We start from the raw sequence: 18122 nt of genomic DNA on the forward strand, positions 1-18122 counted from the left end.
AGGCCTGGCTGTCGTGGGGAGATGAGGGGAGACTGGTAGTGTCGGGTGGTCCTGGAAATGGGGGGCCAGGGTGCTTTGCCTGTGGGAGCCCAGGCCTCTGCCTGGGCCACGTGGGCGGGGTCTGCTCACGTCTGGGTGTCCCTTCGTGCTCTCCTGATCCCAGAGCCAGGCCTGGGAGGAGTGTTCTAGGTGCGTTTTCTAGAAGCTGCCCTGGGTCATCCTTGGGAAACTTGTGGTGGGGAAGCACAGATAAGTAAGGTGCCTGATGACCAGTTCCGTCTTAATAACCCATTTAACTGTCTTACATCAGGAACAAAGGAAGCTAATACTAACTCAGCTAGTGTTTCAGATGCTAATTCATCTAGTCTGCCTCGAGAAAGTGCTGAGCCAGAACCAGCAGTAAAGCAGAAAGGTGAGAAAGGGGCCCCGTGTCAACCACTCCTGTCCCGTGAGGGAGACCCGGCGCCCCCGATGTGGCGCACTTGTGTGGAAGCCTCTCAGCCCAAGGCCACGGCTGCAGCCACAGGTTCCCTGAGTCTCTGACACCCCCAGAGAGTCCAGTCCCTCGTTCTCCGCACCATCAGGACCGAATGTGGCAAATGGCTCACTTCTGCCTTTTTACAGAAACTAGAAAGTGTCTTCTAGTCACTGCCTGATGGCAGCAGACTGTCCTGTGTCCCTAGTGTTCCTCCTGAGATACTGTGGGAAAGCCTGGGGTGTCGGGACGACAGGAACAAGCCTCAGTCGCTGCTGGGGGTCCCAGAGGCCGAGCTGCATCCCCCAGGTTTCAGGTCCAAAGAGGACTTTAAGCAGCTCAGAGCGCTGTCACGACTGTGACTTTTCTGGCTGTGACGTTCTCTGAGTGTCTTAAGTCCCACCTCAGTGGGGTTCTGCTTTTGGCATGATTTTTCTCAGCTGTTAAAAAAAAAAGTCGTGGTAATGTCCACGTTCAGCATTTGCTTTTTAAGGCCCCGGAGCTCCTTCGAGCATGGAGGGGTGCACGTGCCCCAGTGCCGGGCCTGGTGCAGGGTGTTGGGACCGGGGCAGCAGGGGCACGGCCAGGTGAGGGCCGACATTTGTCAGTTTGTTCCAGTAGAAAATGTTGGTTGAAGGCCTACTGTTTGCTAGGCCCTAAGGCAGTGAGTGCATGAGTGGGCAGAAGCCAGTAGGTGCCCTAAGGGGTGCTGGGGGTGGTCTGGGGGGAGGGACTCTGCACTCTCTCGGGGAGGGTCAGGGAGAGCCTTTGGGCAGGGGCAGGGGTGAGAGCTGGGGCCAGTGGCCACATCAGGGAGCTTCGCAGCAGGAAGCCGATGGCATTTTTACGATGAGTGGCTAAGCCCTACTCAGATGGCCTCCACGTGGGCAGAGCAGCGCGTGGTCCAGAGGCGAGAGCGGCCTGGGCTGTGGAGTGGCGGGGAAGGGGGTGGTGGCAGAGTCTCGAGGCGCACAGACACCTGAGGGCAGGCTCCCAAGCTCAGAGGGGGGCGCGGCCGGCTGTGAGGGTGCGCTCACCTGGGAAGAGGGATCCGAGGGGGACAGAGCGCCTGCACGTCCGGGCCGCTCCGGCCCCGGGATCTGGGGAGGAGGTGGAGCCGCAGAGGACCTGGGCATCCGTGAGGACGGGGCGCCCAGGGGCCGGGCCGATCTGTGGGCGGGGCTGCCGTGTGCCCTCACCACCTGGGCATCAGCTCGTGACTCAGCCACCTTTCCGGGACCCATGGCCTGTCCCCAGCGACACCGAGGGCATGGGCTTTGGAGAGAGTCTGGAGGTGTGGCGTTGGGGCCCCGGGGGCCCAGCGGCTCTCACGCTGGTCTCTTTCCCGCGCACCAGGCGACAGGGCAGCAAGGAGGGCGGCTGCGGCCGCTGTGTGTCCTCCCGGGCCGCCCCCGTCACCCCGTCTTCCAGAGGCTCTGCCTGGAGCCACGCTCCCCAGGCCTGTCCTCACCTTGTCCCTCTGTGGGGCGGGACCTCCGGGAGGCTCTGTGTCCCACACAGATGGAGTCCTGGAGGGCTCCCGGGTCCCCCCGATGCCCTAAGCGGGGCCCCCCCACCCCTAGAGCCGCCCTCTTTGGGGCAGCATTTCTGTGGCTCTGATCATGGCGTCCACAGGCCACCCAAAGCGCTCGAGGTCCCCCCCGCCGGTGCACAGCTCCGGGGTCTGAGGGGCACTTGTCTGCCACGTCTGTGTGTCCTGAGGGTAAGCTGGGCGTGTCCTGAGGGTAAGCTGGGCCCATCCCCGGGGGGTGTCTGTCCAGGCCCTCACCTGAATCCAGGGAGTTTTGGGTCTTCTGCACACGTGTTCATGCATTTTAGGAGTGTAACACAGAGACCTTCCTGGGTCCACCCACCCCTGCAATGCTTCACTCGTTGACTGTGGCCGCGTCAGTCACATTTGTCCCCATAAAGTGGCACTTGAAGGGTCCTGGGGGGAGAGTGCCAAGGCAGGCCTGTGTGGAGCAGAGACACTTTCTTCTAATTTAGGAGCCGATGGAGAAACACTCTCTGCTGAGTTATGTAAGACGGGCTCTTGTTTGCTTCCATCCAGAGCCTGGAAAATGCCCCCAGGTGTGTTCGCCAGTTCACCCCTGGCTCGTCCCACACACATGGAGTCGGTCCATCCGTGGCTTCGAGGCTCTGTCACCTTCTCCCTCTTCTGTTTCTTTCATTCATCTCTTTGATGGATACACTTTCTTCTCATCGCTGCTTCCTGTTTCCATGTAATGACATGTTCTGATTCATAGTTTTGTTTGTTCTTTGTCTTTCTCTCTTTGAAGATAAAGCAGTGGCAATAGGAAACTAGAAAAAAGGCTATGAGGAAATGACCCCTTTTTTCCCCAATAGACATCCAAAATTATTAATTATGTATTTCTCTCTAATCTTGTTCTGCTCATTTAATATACTGAGGTTTCCTAACACAGAAGTTGATTTTCTGATGTACCTTTTTTTTTTTTTTTTTCAGGTGATTCTCCTAGTGATGCAGGTAAGGAATAGCCCTAAGTATATCTGTTTGGTGTAAGTTGTGTACGTGTGTATAGTTACTAACATGTACTCTCAGGTTTATGTTTTACAAATTGTATCAGTGAAAGTAACTTAAGGAAACATAACTACACCAAGTTAAGATTTAATTTTCATATTTTATGAAAATACGTTTCAAAAGAATACATTTCAGAATTTCTTCCTGAGTGTAAACTGTATTTCCAATAATCAAGTTCTGATTTTACTATTTTCTAATGTATAAAGTCCTTTTACTTTAAATAGTAAGAGTAAATTTAATTGTCTTAATATTATAGCTTGGGCTTATTATTTACTGATTATTTATCAAAATGATAAATATTTATTAAATATTTAAATATTTAGCAAAATGAACAAAACTTTATTCAGATTATAAAAACAATATGGTACAGAGCCAAAGTGAAAAACCTTAAAAATGCAGAAAACTATGGAGAAGAAAATGAAAAGCAGCGGCAGTGCCCCTGCTCGTAACTCGAATGGGTGTCCTTCTGGAGCCCACCTGTGTGTGTAATGATCAGATACGTCACCCTACTCTACTGATGATACGTACATTAACATGACAACTGTTTTATACGAGGGTCTCACAGACTGCAGCTCTCTGAAGTTTCCTAGTGTCTGTCACTGTTGTAAATGCTGCTGGGCGAGCGTCTTGACACGAGGTTACACGTGTCCGCTTCTTTCCTTAGCTTGTATTTCCTTTAAGTTAAATTGCTGACTTGATTGACCTACCTTTTGAATTCTGTTTCTGGAGAAGTTAAACCAGTTTGTATTCCCAGGGTTTGAGTGTGCCCGTTTCCCCAAATCTCCCCCCAAATTTAGATATCAAGTGTCTGAACTTCATCAAAATGATAGATGAAAAAAAGCTCATTTATATTTGCAGTTGTTTGATTGCTGTCTCTTCACATATTTACTAGTTGTTTGTTTCTTTCTTTGTGAACTGCTGGTTGGCTTGCTGCCTGTCCAGAAGGAGACGTTGGACCTTCTGGCCAGGAGAAGTGTGAGGTGCCGGAGAATTCCGAGCTGCCAGGCGAGCTCCCAGCCGCCGTCAGGTTCGTGTGCTCTGGTTCCCACCTGGGCAGCTGCCCTGCTCCTCTCCGTACCTTCCACAGCTCATGTAATGCTTGGGCTTAATTGTGAGGAAGTGTGTGTACAAAGAAAGCAAAAACTGTTTAATTTTCTTGTACCTGAGGTGTAACTAGCTCACGTAGAACGTTTAGAGATTTAGGGAAATTCGTACTTGAGGCTAAATTATGTCATGGTTTGATTCCTGATAGTTAGGTTACTACTTTTTGTACCTTAAAATTAACGAGAATGTAAGATTAGAAGATGGATACTTTTAGACTTGTCAGGTTAATGGAACGTTCTTAATATGCTGCAGGCTGTGTCCTAACTGGCATATTGATGGTGGCCTGGAAGTTAGCATTAACATTAATGTGGGTTTTCATCTGTCCACTTTGAAACGTGCAAGCGTTTTGTATCCCTTTTCAGGAGGATACCTCGGCCCGGGAGCGCACGGCCCGCGCCTCCCCGGGTCAGGCGACCGGAGAGTGCGGAGGTGCCGACGACAGACAGGTGAGGCCCTGGAATCCGCGTTGGCACCGAGGGGCAGGGCTTCCCTGGTGCTGGTGGGACGGGGACGGGTGAGGATGGTGCGTGTGCTGAGAGATGGGGGCGGAGCGGGCAGCAGACGGCGCAGGGAGCACCTGCTATTGAGTAGAAGAGAACCCGGGGTAGAGCGTCACCTCAAACCTCGTGCGTGCCACACACTTCAGATAGAAGTGAGGGAAAACACAGGTGTTCGTGCTCGTACAGTTATGTCTTTACAGTTACAGGGAAAGTGGATTGCCCCCATCTCTACATAGAGGATTTTCTAAGCATAAAAACAGTTAGGGGAAAAATAGGATAAAAAAATTTAAAGGCTTAATTGCACAAAAATTAAAAAACAAAAGGTGGTCAGAAAGTCATCAGCAGTATAAAGACAAGCCTCAGGCAGGGCTTTTATAAATTTTACAAATCTGCCTGTGGATCCAGTACAGAAAATCAAAACAAAAAACTAGGAAGATGAAAACAGGCTGGTCGGAGTGGGCTTCAGATGGAACGGGAGGTGGGGCCTGGAGGCGGCGTAGACGTATTTTACGTATGGTTGCCGGGGGAAGCGGAGGGATGCGCAATGTCAAGGGAAGTTAGGGGTCTCTGTTTTTAAGATGAGCCGGCTGGCACATTTTTCTGGTGCGGGGGATGGTCCAGTGGAGAGGGGGAGACTGGAGATGCCGGCGTTGCGGGGTGGGGAGAGGGGACTGTGGGAACAGAGCCCCTGGGTGGGCCAGGATGTGTGGAGGGAATGGCCTCAGCGAAGGCCGGGGGGCTGGCGGGCGGGTGAGATCCCAGGAGGTGAGACCCTGGCTCTTCATCTTTCTCCTGAGCCAACAGCGAGTCTGGGCGAGGAGGGGCAGGGCTCAGAGGAGAGAGGAGGTGGTGGATAGTGTCCTCCACGAGAGGGGCTGGTGAACGGGCGAGGGCAGAGGTCCTACCCAGGGGCCGCCCCAGCCCGGGGCCACGTCTGGGGGCGTTTTGTAGCACCGTGATTGGGGAGGAGGTGCAGGGGAGGCCCTTGGCCTCTAGTTGGGGCTTGGAGCCAAGGATGCTGCTGAACATCCTGTGGAGGACAGGCAGCCGCACCCCAGAGGTCTGTGGCCTGCCTCCCGGGGCACGTGGGGCGGAGTGATGGCTCAGCATCGCGTGGACTTTGTTCTCCAGCCGGAGCTGGGAAGATGGGTGGGGGAGGCCACAGAGTGCATGCTTGGATCCGCGGTTAAGCATTTGCTGTCAGTGGCAGTGACAAGGCATCCTCTGGGAGTGATTTCTCAGCCCTTGAAATCCTCAAGAGTGAAGCCAGGAGCCTGGAGTGCGGGGTGAGGCCCGGGATTGGCAGGTGGCGGCACTCATAATGGGGTTCAGGGCAAGACTCTGATTCTCGGGGAATCTCTGACAACGTGAGATTCAGAGTTGGGAGATTTTAGGGAGAAAGATCTGGAAGCCTCCATAAGCCCAAGGGAAACCTCGAGCCTCCTCGGGACCTGGCGGTCGGAGGCCAGAAGGAGGAAGGCCCCGCAGAGCAGGCACGTGGCGGCAGCGTTCGGGGGCGAGGGTGAGGATGGGGAGGGTTTGCTGAGGGCAAGGATGTGGGGAGGGTTTCGGGAGCTGCAAGTGGTGGGATGTAGGCCGGACGGGGTGTACAGAGGGCGTGGAAGACCAAGGACGAGACAAGGTCGGTCCTGGTGGGGCAGGACGGGCGGCTGGGAGTGTCTGAGGACCCTGGGGGTGGAGCCGAAGGTGTTAGTGGGAAGCGGGTGTTGTGTTGAGAGCTCACACCCAAGTGCAGGGACTGCTTCTGGACCTCCCATCCCACTGAAGGGTGTGTGTGCACGCGTGTGTACATGCGCTGGAGAGATAGTGGCAGGGGCTGAAGGGTATTTGTTGAAGTGTAACTGTGTCAGGTTGGTAGGGAAGAAATGAGGGCAGGAGGGGCTGGTGGGGAGCCATGGAGTGTTGGGGTCTGGGGGCTGTGGTCCAAGTGCAGGCGCAGCAGAAGTCAGTGCCTAAGCAGCAGGCAGCTGGTGGTGGTCTGCCGCGGGGTGACAGTAGGTGGGGCAGTTCCGGCGGTGGCCACTGGAGGCAGGAGAGAGCCCTTGGATGGAGGCGGTTACCAGGGAGACCAGGTCAGGAGCCCGTGGACATCGGACTGGTCCAGAATGATGGCAGGCCCTCGGGGAGAGGCAGTGTGTAAGTGAGGGTGCTGGGCGGGGCCGTAGGTCAGGGACAGCACCCAGCAGCCAAATGAGGGGCCTCGAGGAGGCTGCTGTGTTCCCGCGAGAGACCAAGGAGCGGGGTCTGGGGTGGCACTGGCCAGCAGGGCCACCAGTGAGTGCCACCCCTGCCCAGAGATTTGCGACTTGGGAGACTGGGCCTCTCCTGGAGAGGGGCTGCAGGCCCAGGGCTGGTCCCGCAGCGAGCCCGGCTGGGAGGAGGGCACGGCGCGGGGCGGGGTGGCACAGTGGGGCGGGGCCTGGCAGCTTTCCCCAGACTGCACGTTCGCAGACTGCGTCTCAGCTCCGGCCTCCTCTCAGGGAACCTCAGACACAGTTCCGGACGCTGGAATTGATGAGGACGTGTGACCTGGAGAACGTTTCTAATTTAATCTGATTTCTTTTCATGTAGGACAGGAAGTGGTAAAACCGTCTCAAACGTGATCGTAGAGTCACAGAATTCTGACAGTGAAGACGCCGACCAGTTTGTGGTGGAGGCCGCCCCCCAGCTCTCTGAGACGTCAGAGCTTGACATGGTTGGTCAGCCACAGCGTATGTTTAATAATCACACTCAAACAGCACTGGAATTAATTCTCCAACTTAGAGATTTGTGTAGACAGCATTTTCCTCCAGCATTTCAGTTAGTTCTCTGCCATCTTTAATTCTGTCACCTCTGCTGAGAGGCATGCAAGCATGAGTTTGAGATTCCAACAAATCTGAATCTCCTTTTCTTCTCCTTCCTTTCCTGCTCAGGTACAGGCGGTGGAATTAGAAGATGAGAAGCACGGTGAGTCGTGGGGTTGTGTGTGCACATGTGTGTCTGCTCCGCGTGTTGTGAAAGGATCTGGTGAAATGAGTTTTGTCTGCCAGGGTTTGGTCAGGGGTCTGAGTAGCAGTAGATGGGATGCCGTGGGCACGGATGCCTCCTCCATGTGTGGGTTATTCTGGGAGGCGATGGAAGCTGCTGGGGGGCGGGGGGGTGGCCAGGACCCCAGAGGGCAGCCGTAGGCAGTTGTGGGGATGACATCACTTCTTTTCTGCACGGTTAGACTGTGGGATTGGATGACCCCTGAAGTCCTTCCCAGGTCGACAGTTCTGTCATACTGTTTTCTTCCCAAGCACAATGTCTTCTTTGATTTCAAACATTTATAGAAGCAGAGAGAATAGTCTCGTGAGCCCCTGACGGTCGTGCAGCTTTTGCGGTGAGCGGTCATCTGGTCTGATCTCAGTCTCCACCGACTGCTTTCGAGTCCTGGAGAGCATCATTTTTGCCATAAACATGTTCTTTTCTAAAAGGCATAAGCGTCACTCCATTACTATATATAAAAAAAGCAGTCCTTCCTTAATATCATCAAATGCCTGTTTTTTTCCCCAGTGGTTTTGTGTGTTTTTTTTCTAGTTTGTATGAGTCAGAATCCAAATAGGGTCCCTGTGTTTGCAGCTGGTGGATCTAACTCTGAATCCGCTCTTAGCCTGTAGGTCCCCTACCACCCCATCCCCCTTGTAGTTTATTTGTTGAAGAGGCTGGTCGGTTGTCCAGCAGAGTTCCTCACCGTTGGGTGTTGCTTGTCACCCCCAGTGTTGTGGATTTCTTCCATGTTCTTCGGTTCCTGTAAATTGGTTCTAGGGACTTGGTCAGATTCAGGTTTTTCGGGCAAGAACACTTGACAAGTGGTGTTGGTTCTTCATCACACCTGCCCGTCTCTGTGCCTGTTGGTTGGTCTCAGTCTGTTGTTTCATGAGGGTTGTGGGGACAGTGACCATTCTCGTCCCGCCCCCTCGCCCCTCCAGCACGTTTTGGTGGGCAGTCTCCACACTGCGAGGCTTCCCTCTGCAGGAATTCGCCGCTCCGAGGCCCAGCTTCGTGCTTCCCCTTCATTGATCAGTTTTCTTAATAGTGCATTTGTCTCCTGGCACCTTCAGGGGTGACTAACGAGGGCTTTGGTGGTGGTGGTGGGGTTTTTTTTTTTTTAATTTTTATTGGAGTAGCTGATTTGCAAAAATAGGGAACGAATTTGCATGTCATCCTTGCACAAGTGTCATGCTCATCTTCTCTGTATCGTTCCAACTTTAGTATATGTGCTGCCACAGCAAGCGCTTGACGTCTGTATGATGTCATGGTTTTTAACACGCTTGACGTGTTCCATTTCAGTCCATCTCAGTTTTCTCCTTGATGTTCTGTTGTCCAGTGTTTGACCGTGGGGGCCTTTTGACACGTCCCAGTGGACTTTGTAGCTTCCTTGTTTGTGGTAGGACAGATGTTTCAGGCTCGTTTTGTGTATTTCCTGCCCGGTGTCTCTAAGGAGCCTGGCTGCAACTTGCTTCTGGGTTGGTCATTGTTTCTGGGGGTTTTCTAATTTTTTTTGTAGGAAAATATATCCTGAGTTTGTACTGGTATTTCCAACTTAGATTTATGATTGCAGGGTTCTTCCTAAGCTCTTTATTTTTGCAGGTACGTTCGTTCCTGTCTCGTGCCCCAATCCTGGCTCCCAGCAGCAGTAGCTGTTTGTGTCTTTACCCTACATTGTGCACTCACAGCAGTTTAGAGCAACACCACTGGTGGTTAACAACGACGTGATTACTGGAAACACCCTAGGATCGTTTTTGGCAGATCTGCTTGCCTTTTTGTTCTTAGTGCACATCCCATTAGGGACGTGCAACTGATTATTCTCTGTCCGGTTATGCTTGCCAGCATGATACTATTATGTTTATTTTTTATTTATTTATAAAAAATTAAGAAACAAAAGCAAAAAACCAAAATGAAAAAGTCACCATCGCTTCTGTCCTCAAGGAGCAATTAGAAGGGACTCTTTCATGATATTTGCTTCATGGTCCCTCAGAACCGGAAAACGGGAGGCATTTGCTCCTGTGGGTTTTCTCTGATGTACCTCCAGGGTCTTAGGGCTCTGGTTGCAAGGCATGATGGGAGAAGGTGGACGTGATGATAAGTGTGTTTGGCCTGCATAGCTGTAACGGGGGGTGGGGCGGGAACAGGGTCAAGGGGAAGGAGGCAGGTCTGATTTCAGGGTTTCAGATGAACCTCTTCTTCCTCGGGTCTCAGTCTTGCAGAGCACGGATTGTGACACTGCTCCAGCTTCTGATTCAGTGGATACACGATTTCAAATATGAGCTAACAGTTCATGATGCTTCAAGGTTTCGATACTGTTACGTTTATAGTTTCATTTTGCTTTCAAGTTTTAGGCTTTGAAATTTTTGATTTAATTTTGTTTTACCTATGGAAAATATTCCCTTATGTGAAATATTCACATAGTTCCAAGGTCAGATGTACCAAACAAGATATATTCAAATGGTTTTTCATATGATATTTATGCCACGAGTAATCCTTTAAAAAAAAAAAAAAGTTGATGACTTGTCCCAATATAAAAAAAGTATTCGTGCTTAGTCTACAATAGGCTGAGAGAATTGCTTTGACCTTTTATCATACAATGATTATCTGAAGCCGTTTCAGTATAGAGAGAGAAAGGATAAGAACTAAGTATCCCTCCTCACCCCCAGCCCCCCACCCCTTTAGAACAGGATAGCTTCTTAGGGCAGAGAATCACTTTAACATAAAACCACTGGTTTTCAACAGGAGGACTTGTCAAAAAAATTTTGGAGACTAAGAAAGATTATGAGAAGTTGCAGCAGTCACCCAAACCTGGAGAGAAGGTAACAAAATGATTTTTGTCAACAGTGGCATTTTAGCAGTCTGTTTCACACATTCACATTTAAAAACTAGAAGCATCTTTCAAATGTTGTGATTATCAGTGATGTCTGTTTACGTGTTTACAATCCCCTTCCCATCTCCAGTTGGGAGGATAGAAGATTTGGGGCTTTTGGGGGGCGACGTTGCTTCCCTGGACCCACATCCAGTCCCGTCCTGGGTGGGGCAGTGGCCTCGCTTGGGAGCTCAGGAGTCAGGGTCCAAGGCCTGTTCTGCTCTGACCCCCTGTTGACCCCTTCCTGCCGGGTGCATCCCTTCTCCCTGCACAGAGTGGGCAGGCTGTCTGCATGGCCCTGGCTGATGACAAAGTAAGAGTCGGGGGAAGTTTTCAGGGCTGGCTTTTAAATACACGTGCTATTTGTATGTGGCCTCCAGCCGTCTCCCTTACAGGTGTGTGAGGTGGCTTTGTTGGAACCCACGGCCTCCTACCAGCCACTGCCCTTGGGCACGTGACCTGGGGTGAATACCTGCAGGCTGGGTAGTGTGCCTCAAATGCCACGGGGAGGTTTCCGTTATCGCGCCTTAAAAAAATAAGAATAAATCTTCATTTTGTTTTTTTTTGTTGTTTTTTTTTTTGCGGTACGCGGGCCTCTCACTGTTGTGGCCTCTCCCGTTGCGGAGCAACAGGCTCCGGACGCGCAGGCTCAGCGGCCATGGCTCACGGGCCCAGCCGCTCCGCGGCATGTGGGATGTTCCTGGACCGGGGCACGAACCCGCGTCCCCTGCATCGGTAGGCGGACTCTCAACCACTGTGCCGCCAGGGAAGCCCTGTTTTGGGTTTTTATCAGAAGTTTCTTGGTTAGTTGCTCTGTCAGCAGCCAGCAGTTCCAGTAAGTTTTACACACACTCCTACAGACACTTTTCTTTCCTTGCAGTTGAATGAACGGTTATTTGTTTTAGATAATTTTGCTTAAAATGTCCTGGTTTGGCATGCAGATACGGCCTGCAGGATTGATAGCTACTGAGGAGAGCTGCATGGTAGAGCCTGCCGTTAGAGTGAGCCCTTTACAGCAGTAACCGGGAGAGTAGCGTAGCCTGAGTTCTGCCGGCAGCACCACCGCCAGCTCTTCTGAAAAGAGAAAAACTCTTTCTGCAGTTTAATGTCTATTGCTGTGGAATTTTAATATGTCATAGTCCTTTGCATAGGCCTGAGGACTTGTCCCGGTGTCCCTGGCAGTGTTTCTGCAACCCTGTCAGGAACCTCCAGTGTGGGCCTCGGGCTGTTACTGTAGGTAACCTTTGAAGCTTCAGTTGCTTTAAATTTTATAGCTGTGTTTTTCTGCAAAGCACACTAGGCCTGTGTTTCAGTTTCCTCTGAAGAGTAGATTTCAGATGAGTAGATCTCCTGACTTCAGAAGATAAAAGGGAAAAAATTCCCTGGTTTGGTGAACACTTGGGGCTTTAAAGAAGTACAGTTTGTGAGTGTTCTGAAGTCAGGGGCGATGTGTATTACAGTTGGGCGGGAAAAGTCAGCAAGTTTCTCTGCTTTTTTTTCTTTGGTATGTTATAGACATCAGATTTAAATTTAACTTGTGGGTCTTCTAAAAACGTTTTAATTAGATTTTCAAAAATAAGTTAAAATGTATTGGGAAAGTTGAAGTCCTTTCTGTCCTCGCTCTGATCCTGTTCTCACGAGGGCAAAACCACTAAGATGCATTTGGTGTGCTCCTTACTTTTACGTGTATCTGCATTGCTTTGTGAGTTTGTAACTTTATCCTGTTGTTGATTTGTTGTGCAAGTTGCTTTCTTCAGACAGCGTGATGTTTCTAGTTTATTCATTTTAATTGATGAATGGTATTCCAGTGTTTGTCAGTAATTAATTCCTTTACTGATGGACATTTAGGATTCTTCAGCCTTTCGCTGTTTGTGAACAGTGCTTCCACGGGCTCCTTTGCGTGTGCCCTGGCACACAAGAGCCAGCGTCTCTCTCCAGCAGTGGTCAGGAAACGTCCTCTGTAAAAGGCCAGACAGTAAATATTTAAGGCTTCAGAGCCATACAGTGTCCATTGTAACGTCTCATCTCTGCTGACGAGCTTGCAAACGGCTATAGCATAGATACCAGTAAACAGATGTGTGGCCGCGTTCCAATGAGACGTTATTCACAACAGCGGAACCAGGCCTGGGCCTGTGATTTGCGACCCCCGTCCTTTAGAGGCCGTGCCAGACCTGGAATTGCTCGCCAGAGCGCGGGCAGAGCTGCCGTTTCACCAGGTGCTGTCAAAGGCTGTACCGATTTGTTCTCCAGATGGAATGAAAGCCTCTGTTGCCACAAAACGTGCAGCCACAGCCAAGATAACGGACGTGCCCACCACCCTCAGAAGTGGCCTTGGGCATCCCTCCCACCCACTTCTCTCCATGCCCCCCCCCCCCCAATCCCCAGCAGCTGCTCATCTGCCTTCTGGCACTTTAGCTTGCATTCCTAGAACTGTATATGAATGGACTCAGTTGGTATATACTTTTTATTGGGTCTGGCTCCTTTTATCCATCCTGATTGTTTTGCGATATCTCCACGTTGCATTGTGTATCAACAGTTCACTTTTTCTTTTACCGCTGAGTAGTAAGTAGTCGGCGGTGTGGGTGTACCGCCGTGCGCTTACCCATGTAGCAGCCAAGGAACATCTGGGTTGTTTCCGGTTTGGGACTGTTGCAGACAGAGCTGCTGTGAACAAGTCTTTGTGTGGACAAATACTTTCATCCCATTGGGTAAGTACTTAGGAGTGGGACTGTTGGGTCATGTGGTAAACGTGTGTTCACCTTTTTAAAACACTGCCAGACTGTCTTCCAGGGTGGCTGCACCACCTCCCATTCCAGCCAGCAGTTGAGTTCCAGTCCCTCCACACCTTCATCAGCATTTGGTGTGGCCAGTCTTTTTAATTTCCTGTGGGTTTGATTTGCACTTTCTTAGTTGCTAATGATGTTGAACGTCTTTTCTGTGCTTATTTTTCCATTCTAATATCTTCTTTGGTAAAGTGTCCAAATTTTTTTGCCCCTTTTAAAATTAGGCTGGTTGTTTTCTTCCTGTTGAGTTCTGAGAATTCTTCTTATATTCTGGATACGAGACCCTTATCAGACATGATGTGCAAATATTTTCATCCAGTCTGTGGCTTGTCTTTTCCTTCTCTTAACAGCGTCTTTCAAAGAGCAGAAGTTTAGGATTTTAAAGTAGTCAAGTGTAGGGGTTTGCTCTTTTTGTTGGTTGTGCTTTTGGTGTTGTGTCTAAGAAGTCTTGCCTAACCCTCAGTCATAGAGGTTTCTTCATATATTTTCTAGAGGTTTCATAGTTTTAGGTTTTATATTTTGAGTTAATTTTTGTATAGAATGCGAGGTATATTGAAGTTTATTTATTTGTTTTTGCATATGGTATCCAAATGTTCCAGCATCATTTGTTAAATTGTCACCCTTAACAAATTTTTTGCCCAATCTGAAGGATGTACGATTGTATCTTCTTGTTTCTTTAATTTAATATTAATAGCAACACACACCTGTTGCCTCCCTCTGTGCTAGGGGCTTTGTATTGATTGCTCTGGCCTCATATCAACCGTCTGGTGTCAGTTCAGTCACAGTCCTGTATGCAGAACTCCTGATGCCAGAGGTATTTGGTTTTAGAAATGTGCTGTGGTACATATACTGTATATCCTCTAATCCCTACTGAGGTCAGAGGTAATCAAATGCATGAACAGTTCCACAACAGCATGGATTAAGAGTCCCATTAAGGGGGTGGGCAGAATGCTAAAAATAACCTCACATGAGTTTTGGTGCCAAGTTTATGAAAAATCTTTCCATTTTCAGCACTTGTGGCTTTTGGAATTGACACTGTGGTTTCTTCTCGTGTGTTGCCTGTTCACATCTTTGCCCATTTTCTTTAGTGGTGTTTTTCCTTTTGTTGTTGGTGTGTGTGTGTGTGTGTGTAAAATGGTTGCATATGTCATATATCCTATAATAATAAATATCATATATGGTATATGTTATGGTTGCATATATTACATGTGTCATGGAATAATCCCTTGTGTCTCATGCTGTAAACATCTTCCCAGTCTGTTACTTGTCTAACTTAATGTCTTTTTATATACAGAACTTTTCTATTTTGATATAAAATTTAATCAGCCTTTTTCTTTATAAGTTGTTCTGCTCTTGCCTTAAAAAAAAACTGTCCTATCCTGGTAGTAGAGATGGTCTCAGTAGTTTTCTTAAAATAGTTTGTTTTCTTTTTTACATCTAGGTCTCTAATCTGGAGTTTTTGTTTATGTCGTGGGTAGGGATCTGCTTGTTTTCTCCTTGTCAGTGGTGCTGCCCTCTAGTGAACCCAGACCCCTCGTGTGTGGGTGTATTTCTGGGCTCTGCTGTTTTAAGTCCTATGTTTTTATGTCTGGGAAAGACGTTCTAATTGTTCCCCTCCACTCCTCCCACACCCAGGTTGTCTTGGCTATTACTCTTAAATCTTTCTGGCTTTGCATGAGCTTTAGAATCAGTCTGTGTGGTTGCATTAGAAGGTCCTGTTGCGATGTTGGTTGGAACTGTTTTCATCCTTCTTGGTTTTGCTGTGGCTGCTCCCCCTTGCTCCCTTGCCTTGCCCCCACATAGCGGAGCTCCTCAGTGGAACTGGATGTGCTCACCAGCTGCAGTTCACCCCTTCCCATCCTCTTGTGAATGACTCTTCCGAGTTGCTCTTGTCAAGGTCACCTGCCTTCCTGGTTGGTAAATCCTCCTCGTGTGATGCTCAGTCCTCATCTTACTGGAATTAGCGGCAGCACCTGGTTCACTTGGGCGCTCTTCCTGGATGTGCCCTCTCCCTTTGGCTCCCAGGACAGCAGCGTGCCTCTCTGGCGCCCCTGCTCGGTGCCGGTCACCCCTGCTCCGTGCCGGTCACCTCTCTCTGTCTCCACTGCGGGTCCTCCTCCCCTCTCACTCTTCTTAGTATTGGCGTCGCTGTTGCTGGCTCTTCTGTTCTCTCAAACTGGTCCTTTCTGTTTGTTTTACCAAGTCACTTTCCTAAGCGAGTCTGTTCCATTTCCTGTTTCCTTTTGAGTTTATTATGGTAATTAATATTTGAATCAGTTAGGATTAGGGTTACCTGTGGGTGCAGGAAAGATCTGAAGCAACAGTGGCTAAAGTGGGCTGGAAGGTCCCGAGCCAGTCTGGAGGTGGTGGTGATCCAGACCCTTCTGCCTCCTTCCTCCATGCGTGACTTCCATTCCTCAGGGCACCTCGTGGGCCACAACGGCTGTCGGCTCTAGCCTTCACGACTGCGTTCCAGTCAGCAAGAAGGAAAAGGGAAGTAGGAGAAGGGCCCACCTCTTCTCTTTTAGGCTATTTAATGGAAGTGATGCACACTACTTCCATTTACATTATATTGGCCAGATCTTTGTCACGAAGGGGTCTGTGAAGTGACACCTTTATTCCAGGCATCCGTTTGCTTAGCTAGCAGTCAGAGGTTCCATTACTACAGACCACAACTTGCCAGATTTTCTCATTGCCTGGCATGGTCAGAAAATGATGATTTTGCAAGGCACTTGGGTAAGTGGCGGAGGCTGCCTGCCTGGCTAGGGGCCGAGGGTTCTGGAACCAGCACGGCTACCACATGTGGGCTGCACACAGGGCAGGAAGCTTTGCTATAAGTAGGGAGGTCGGACACGGGGGTCAACCAGCAGTCCCTTCCACGGAGCTTCTCTAGGAAGTTGCTTATTTCATGCACATTTTACGGAGTCACGGCAAAAAGATGTTTCGAGATACTTTTATGATTTAAAAAATATATCTATGGTTATAGTTTTCCTTTTCTTCCAAAATTTTTGCGTCTTTTTTCCTTTGATAAGACTTTGAAAAAACTATTGAAGGAGACACCCTCTAGCAAAGAATCAACCTTTGGTTTTGTAGATATTCACTTTTAGTTTCATTTCATTGATACCTACTCTTTATTCTTCCTCTTAATTTCTTTGGGTGTTTAGTTTTTCTAGCCTCTTGAGTAAAAGACACAACTCATTTATTTTTCGTCTTTATAATTTTAAACAAATATATTTAAGACTGTACATCTCCCTTTAAGCATGCTTTATATCCTTAAGTTTAAAATTTTTTGAATACTAAAAACTCCTTGAATTTTAATATGAAGTAGTTGGTTGTTATTTCTTCTTTAACATGTGGGCTATTTAGGAGTCTGGTCTTTAGTTTTTTGTTTTTTTTTTTCTTTTTGCAGTACGTGGGCCTCTCAGTGTTGTGGCCCCTCCCGTTGCAGAGCACAGGCTCCGGACGCGCAGGCTCAGCGGCCATGGCTCACGGGCCCAGCCGCTCCGCAGCATGTGGGATCTCCCCGGACCGGGGCACGAACCCGTGTCCCCTGCATCGGCAGGCGGACTCTCCACCACTGCGCCACCAGGGAAGCCCTGGTCTTTAGTTTTTAAACATAACGGTTTTTAAAAAGTTGTTGTTGTTTTTTTAGCAGTATCTAACACAGTTGCATGTTCAAAGAGTTTGGCCTGCGTGATGTTGATTATTTGGAATTGAGACTCCCTTTGTGGCCTAGCTTGTGGCCCGTCTCCGGAGATGTCTCAGAGCCTGCAGAGCGCGTTTACTTCTCTCTTTGGTGCCCACACTCCGGTGCACACTGCTGATTTCACGGAGAGGTGACTGGACGACTATGTGCAGACCGTGTCTATCTATGATTTTTGTGTATTAATCATAATATTAATTGCTTATCTTCTCTACCTTATTCAGAAATTCAAATAGTAGGTGTTTGCTCCCACGTAACTTGTAGTGTGCCCTTAGTTTCGGTACTTTTAATTTTTTTGGAAGGAGCACTTTTTTCAATGCTAAGGAAGTACATATTTGTAATCTGGGCATCTCTCCAGCCTGTCTTTGAAGTTGTGTTGGAAGAAAAGCCGTTCCTTATTGTGCTAATGGACTTGAGGAATGCATTATAGAATAAATATGTGAGTCAGATTGCTTTGAGCATTTTCTTCATCATCCTGACTTACTTGCTCTCTTTTCAAGAGGAAATATAGACTTTGTTAATAGTACGATATTAGCCCATGCCAAGTGTTTTTTTCCTTCAGATTTATGAAGTTTTTGAAACACAACCAGAAAAGCAGTTTTATGACAGTGTTCCTTGTGCTTTAAAAATGCTTTTGCTTTTTCAGCTGTATAAGTGAAGATGCTTGGGGGGTAACCAGCAGTGTCAAGGATGGTTCACTCAGTTTAAAGGACCGTTTAAAGACTTCTCACTCCTAATTTTTCAATCTCCTTTTATACAGTCTTCTCTCGGGTGTTTTTTCATTTTATATCTGTTCTGTGAATGTTAAGGTTCAGGTGCTTTTTCTTTGCATTTAAATTCTTTATTTTGAAATGGACTCAGAGAGTCTATTTCTCTTCGTAGATTTCTTTCTCTTCGTTTATTTAAAGTTTCGGTGATCTTACTCTCTTCATCTTCTCAGTCACATAAACCATGTGTTGTACTGGGACTGCTAGAGGTCATACATCTCTTCAGATGGGAACCTGAGCGTGTGTTGAATTGGACCTGCATGTATGTATTTCACTGCCCTTCTGAAGGAAAGCTGTCATAAGGACCTAAGGTAGCACCCACACATCATAG

General features: G+C 48.8%; 1 protein-coding gene and 1 pseudogene across 5 annotated transcripts in view; one reads left to right on the plus strand and one right to left on the minus strand.

The window, feature by feature from the left end:
* The window catches only part of TRAF3IP1 (TRAF3 interacting protein 1), a 65778-nt gene that overhangs the window by 19301 nt on the left and 28355 nt on the right, over positions 1-18122 (plus strand). For 3 of the 5 annotated variants that reach the window (XM_033424105.2, XM_033424127.2, XM_004262542.4), the window contains 6 exons: positions 2961-2981; positions 3978-4062; positions 4502-4585; positions 7232-7355; positions 7573-7606; positions 10412-10488. In XM_033424105.2, the coding sequence (XP_033279996.1) occupies positions 2961-2981; positions 3978-4062; positions 4502-4585; positions 7232-7355; positions 7573-7606; positions 10412-10488 (425 nt within the window). Of the gene's footprint in view, positions 1-310; positions 413-2960; positions 2982-3977; positions 4063-4501; positions 4586-7231; positions 7356-7572; positions 7607-10411; positions 10489-18122 lie in introns of all 5 variants that reach the window. The other 2 variants (XM_033424095.2, XM_033424120.2) reach the window with 1 other exon arrangement.
* Positions 8818-8917, minus strand: LOC117201885 (uncharacterized; annotated as a pseudogene).

This window comes from Orcinus orca, chromosome 7 (assembly GCF_937001465.1).
Source record: "Orcinus orca chromosome 7, mOrcOrc1.1, whole genome shotgun sequence".
In the NCBI taxonomy this organism is placed as follows: domain Eukaryota; kingdom Metazoa; phylum Chordata; class Mammalia; order Artiodactyla; family Delphinidae; genus Orcinus; species Orcinus orca.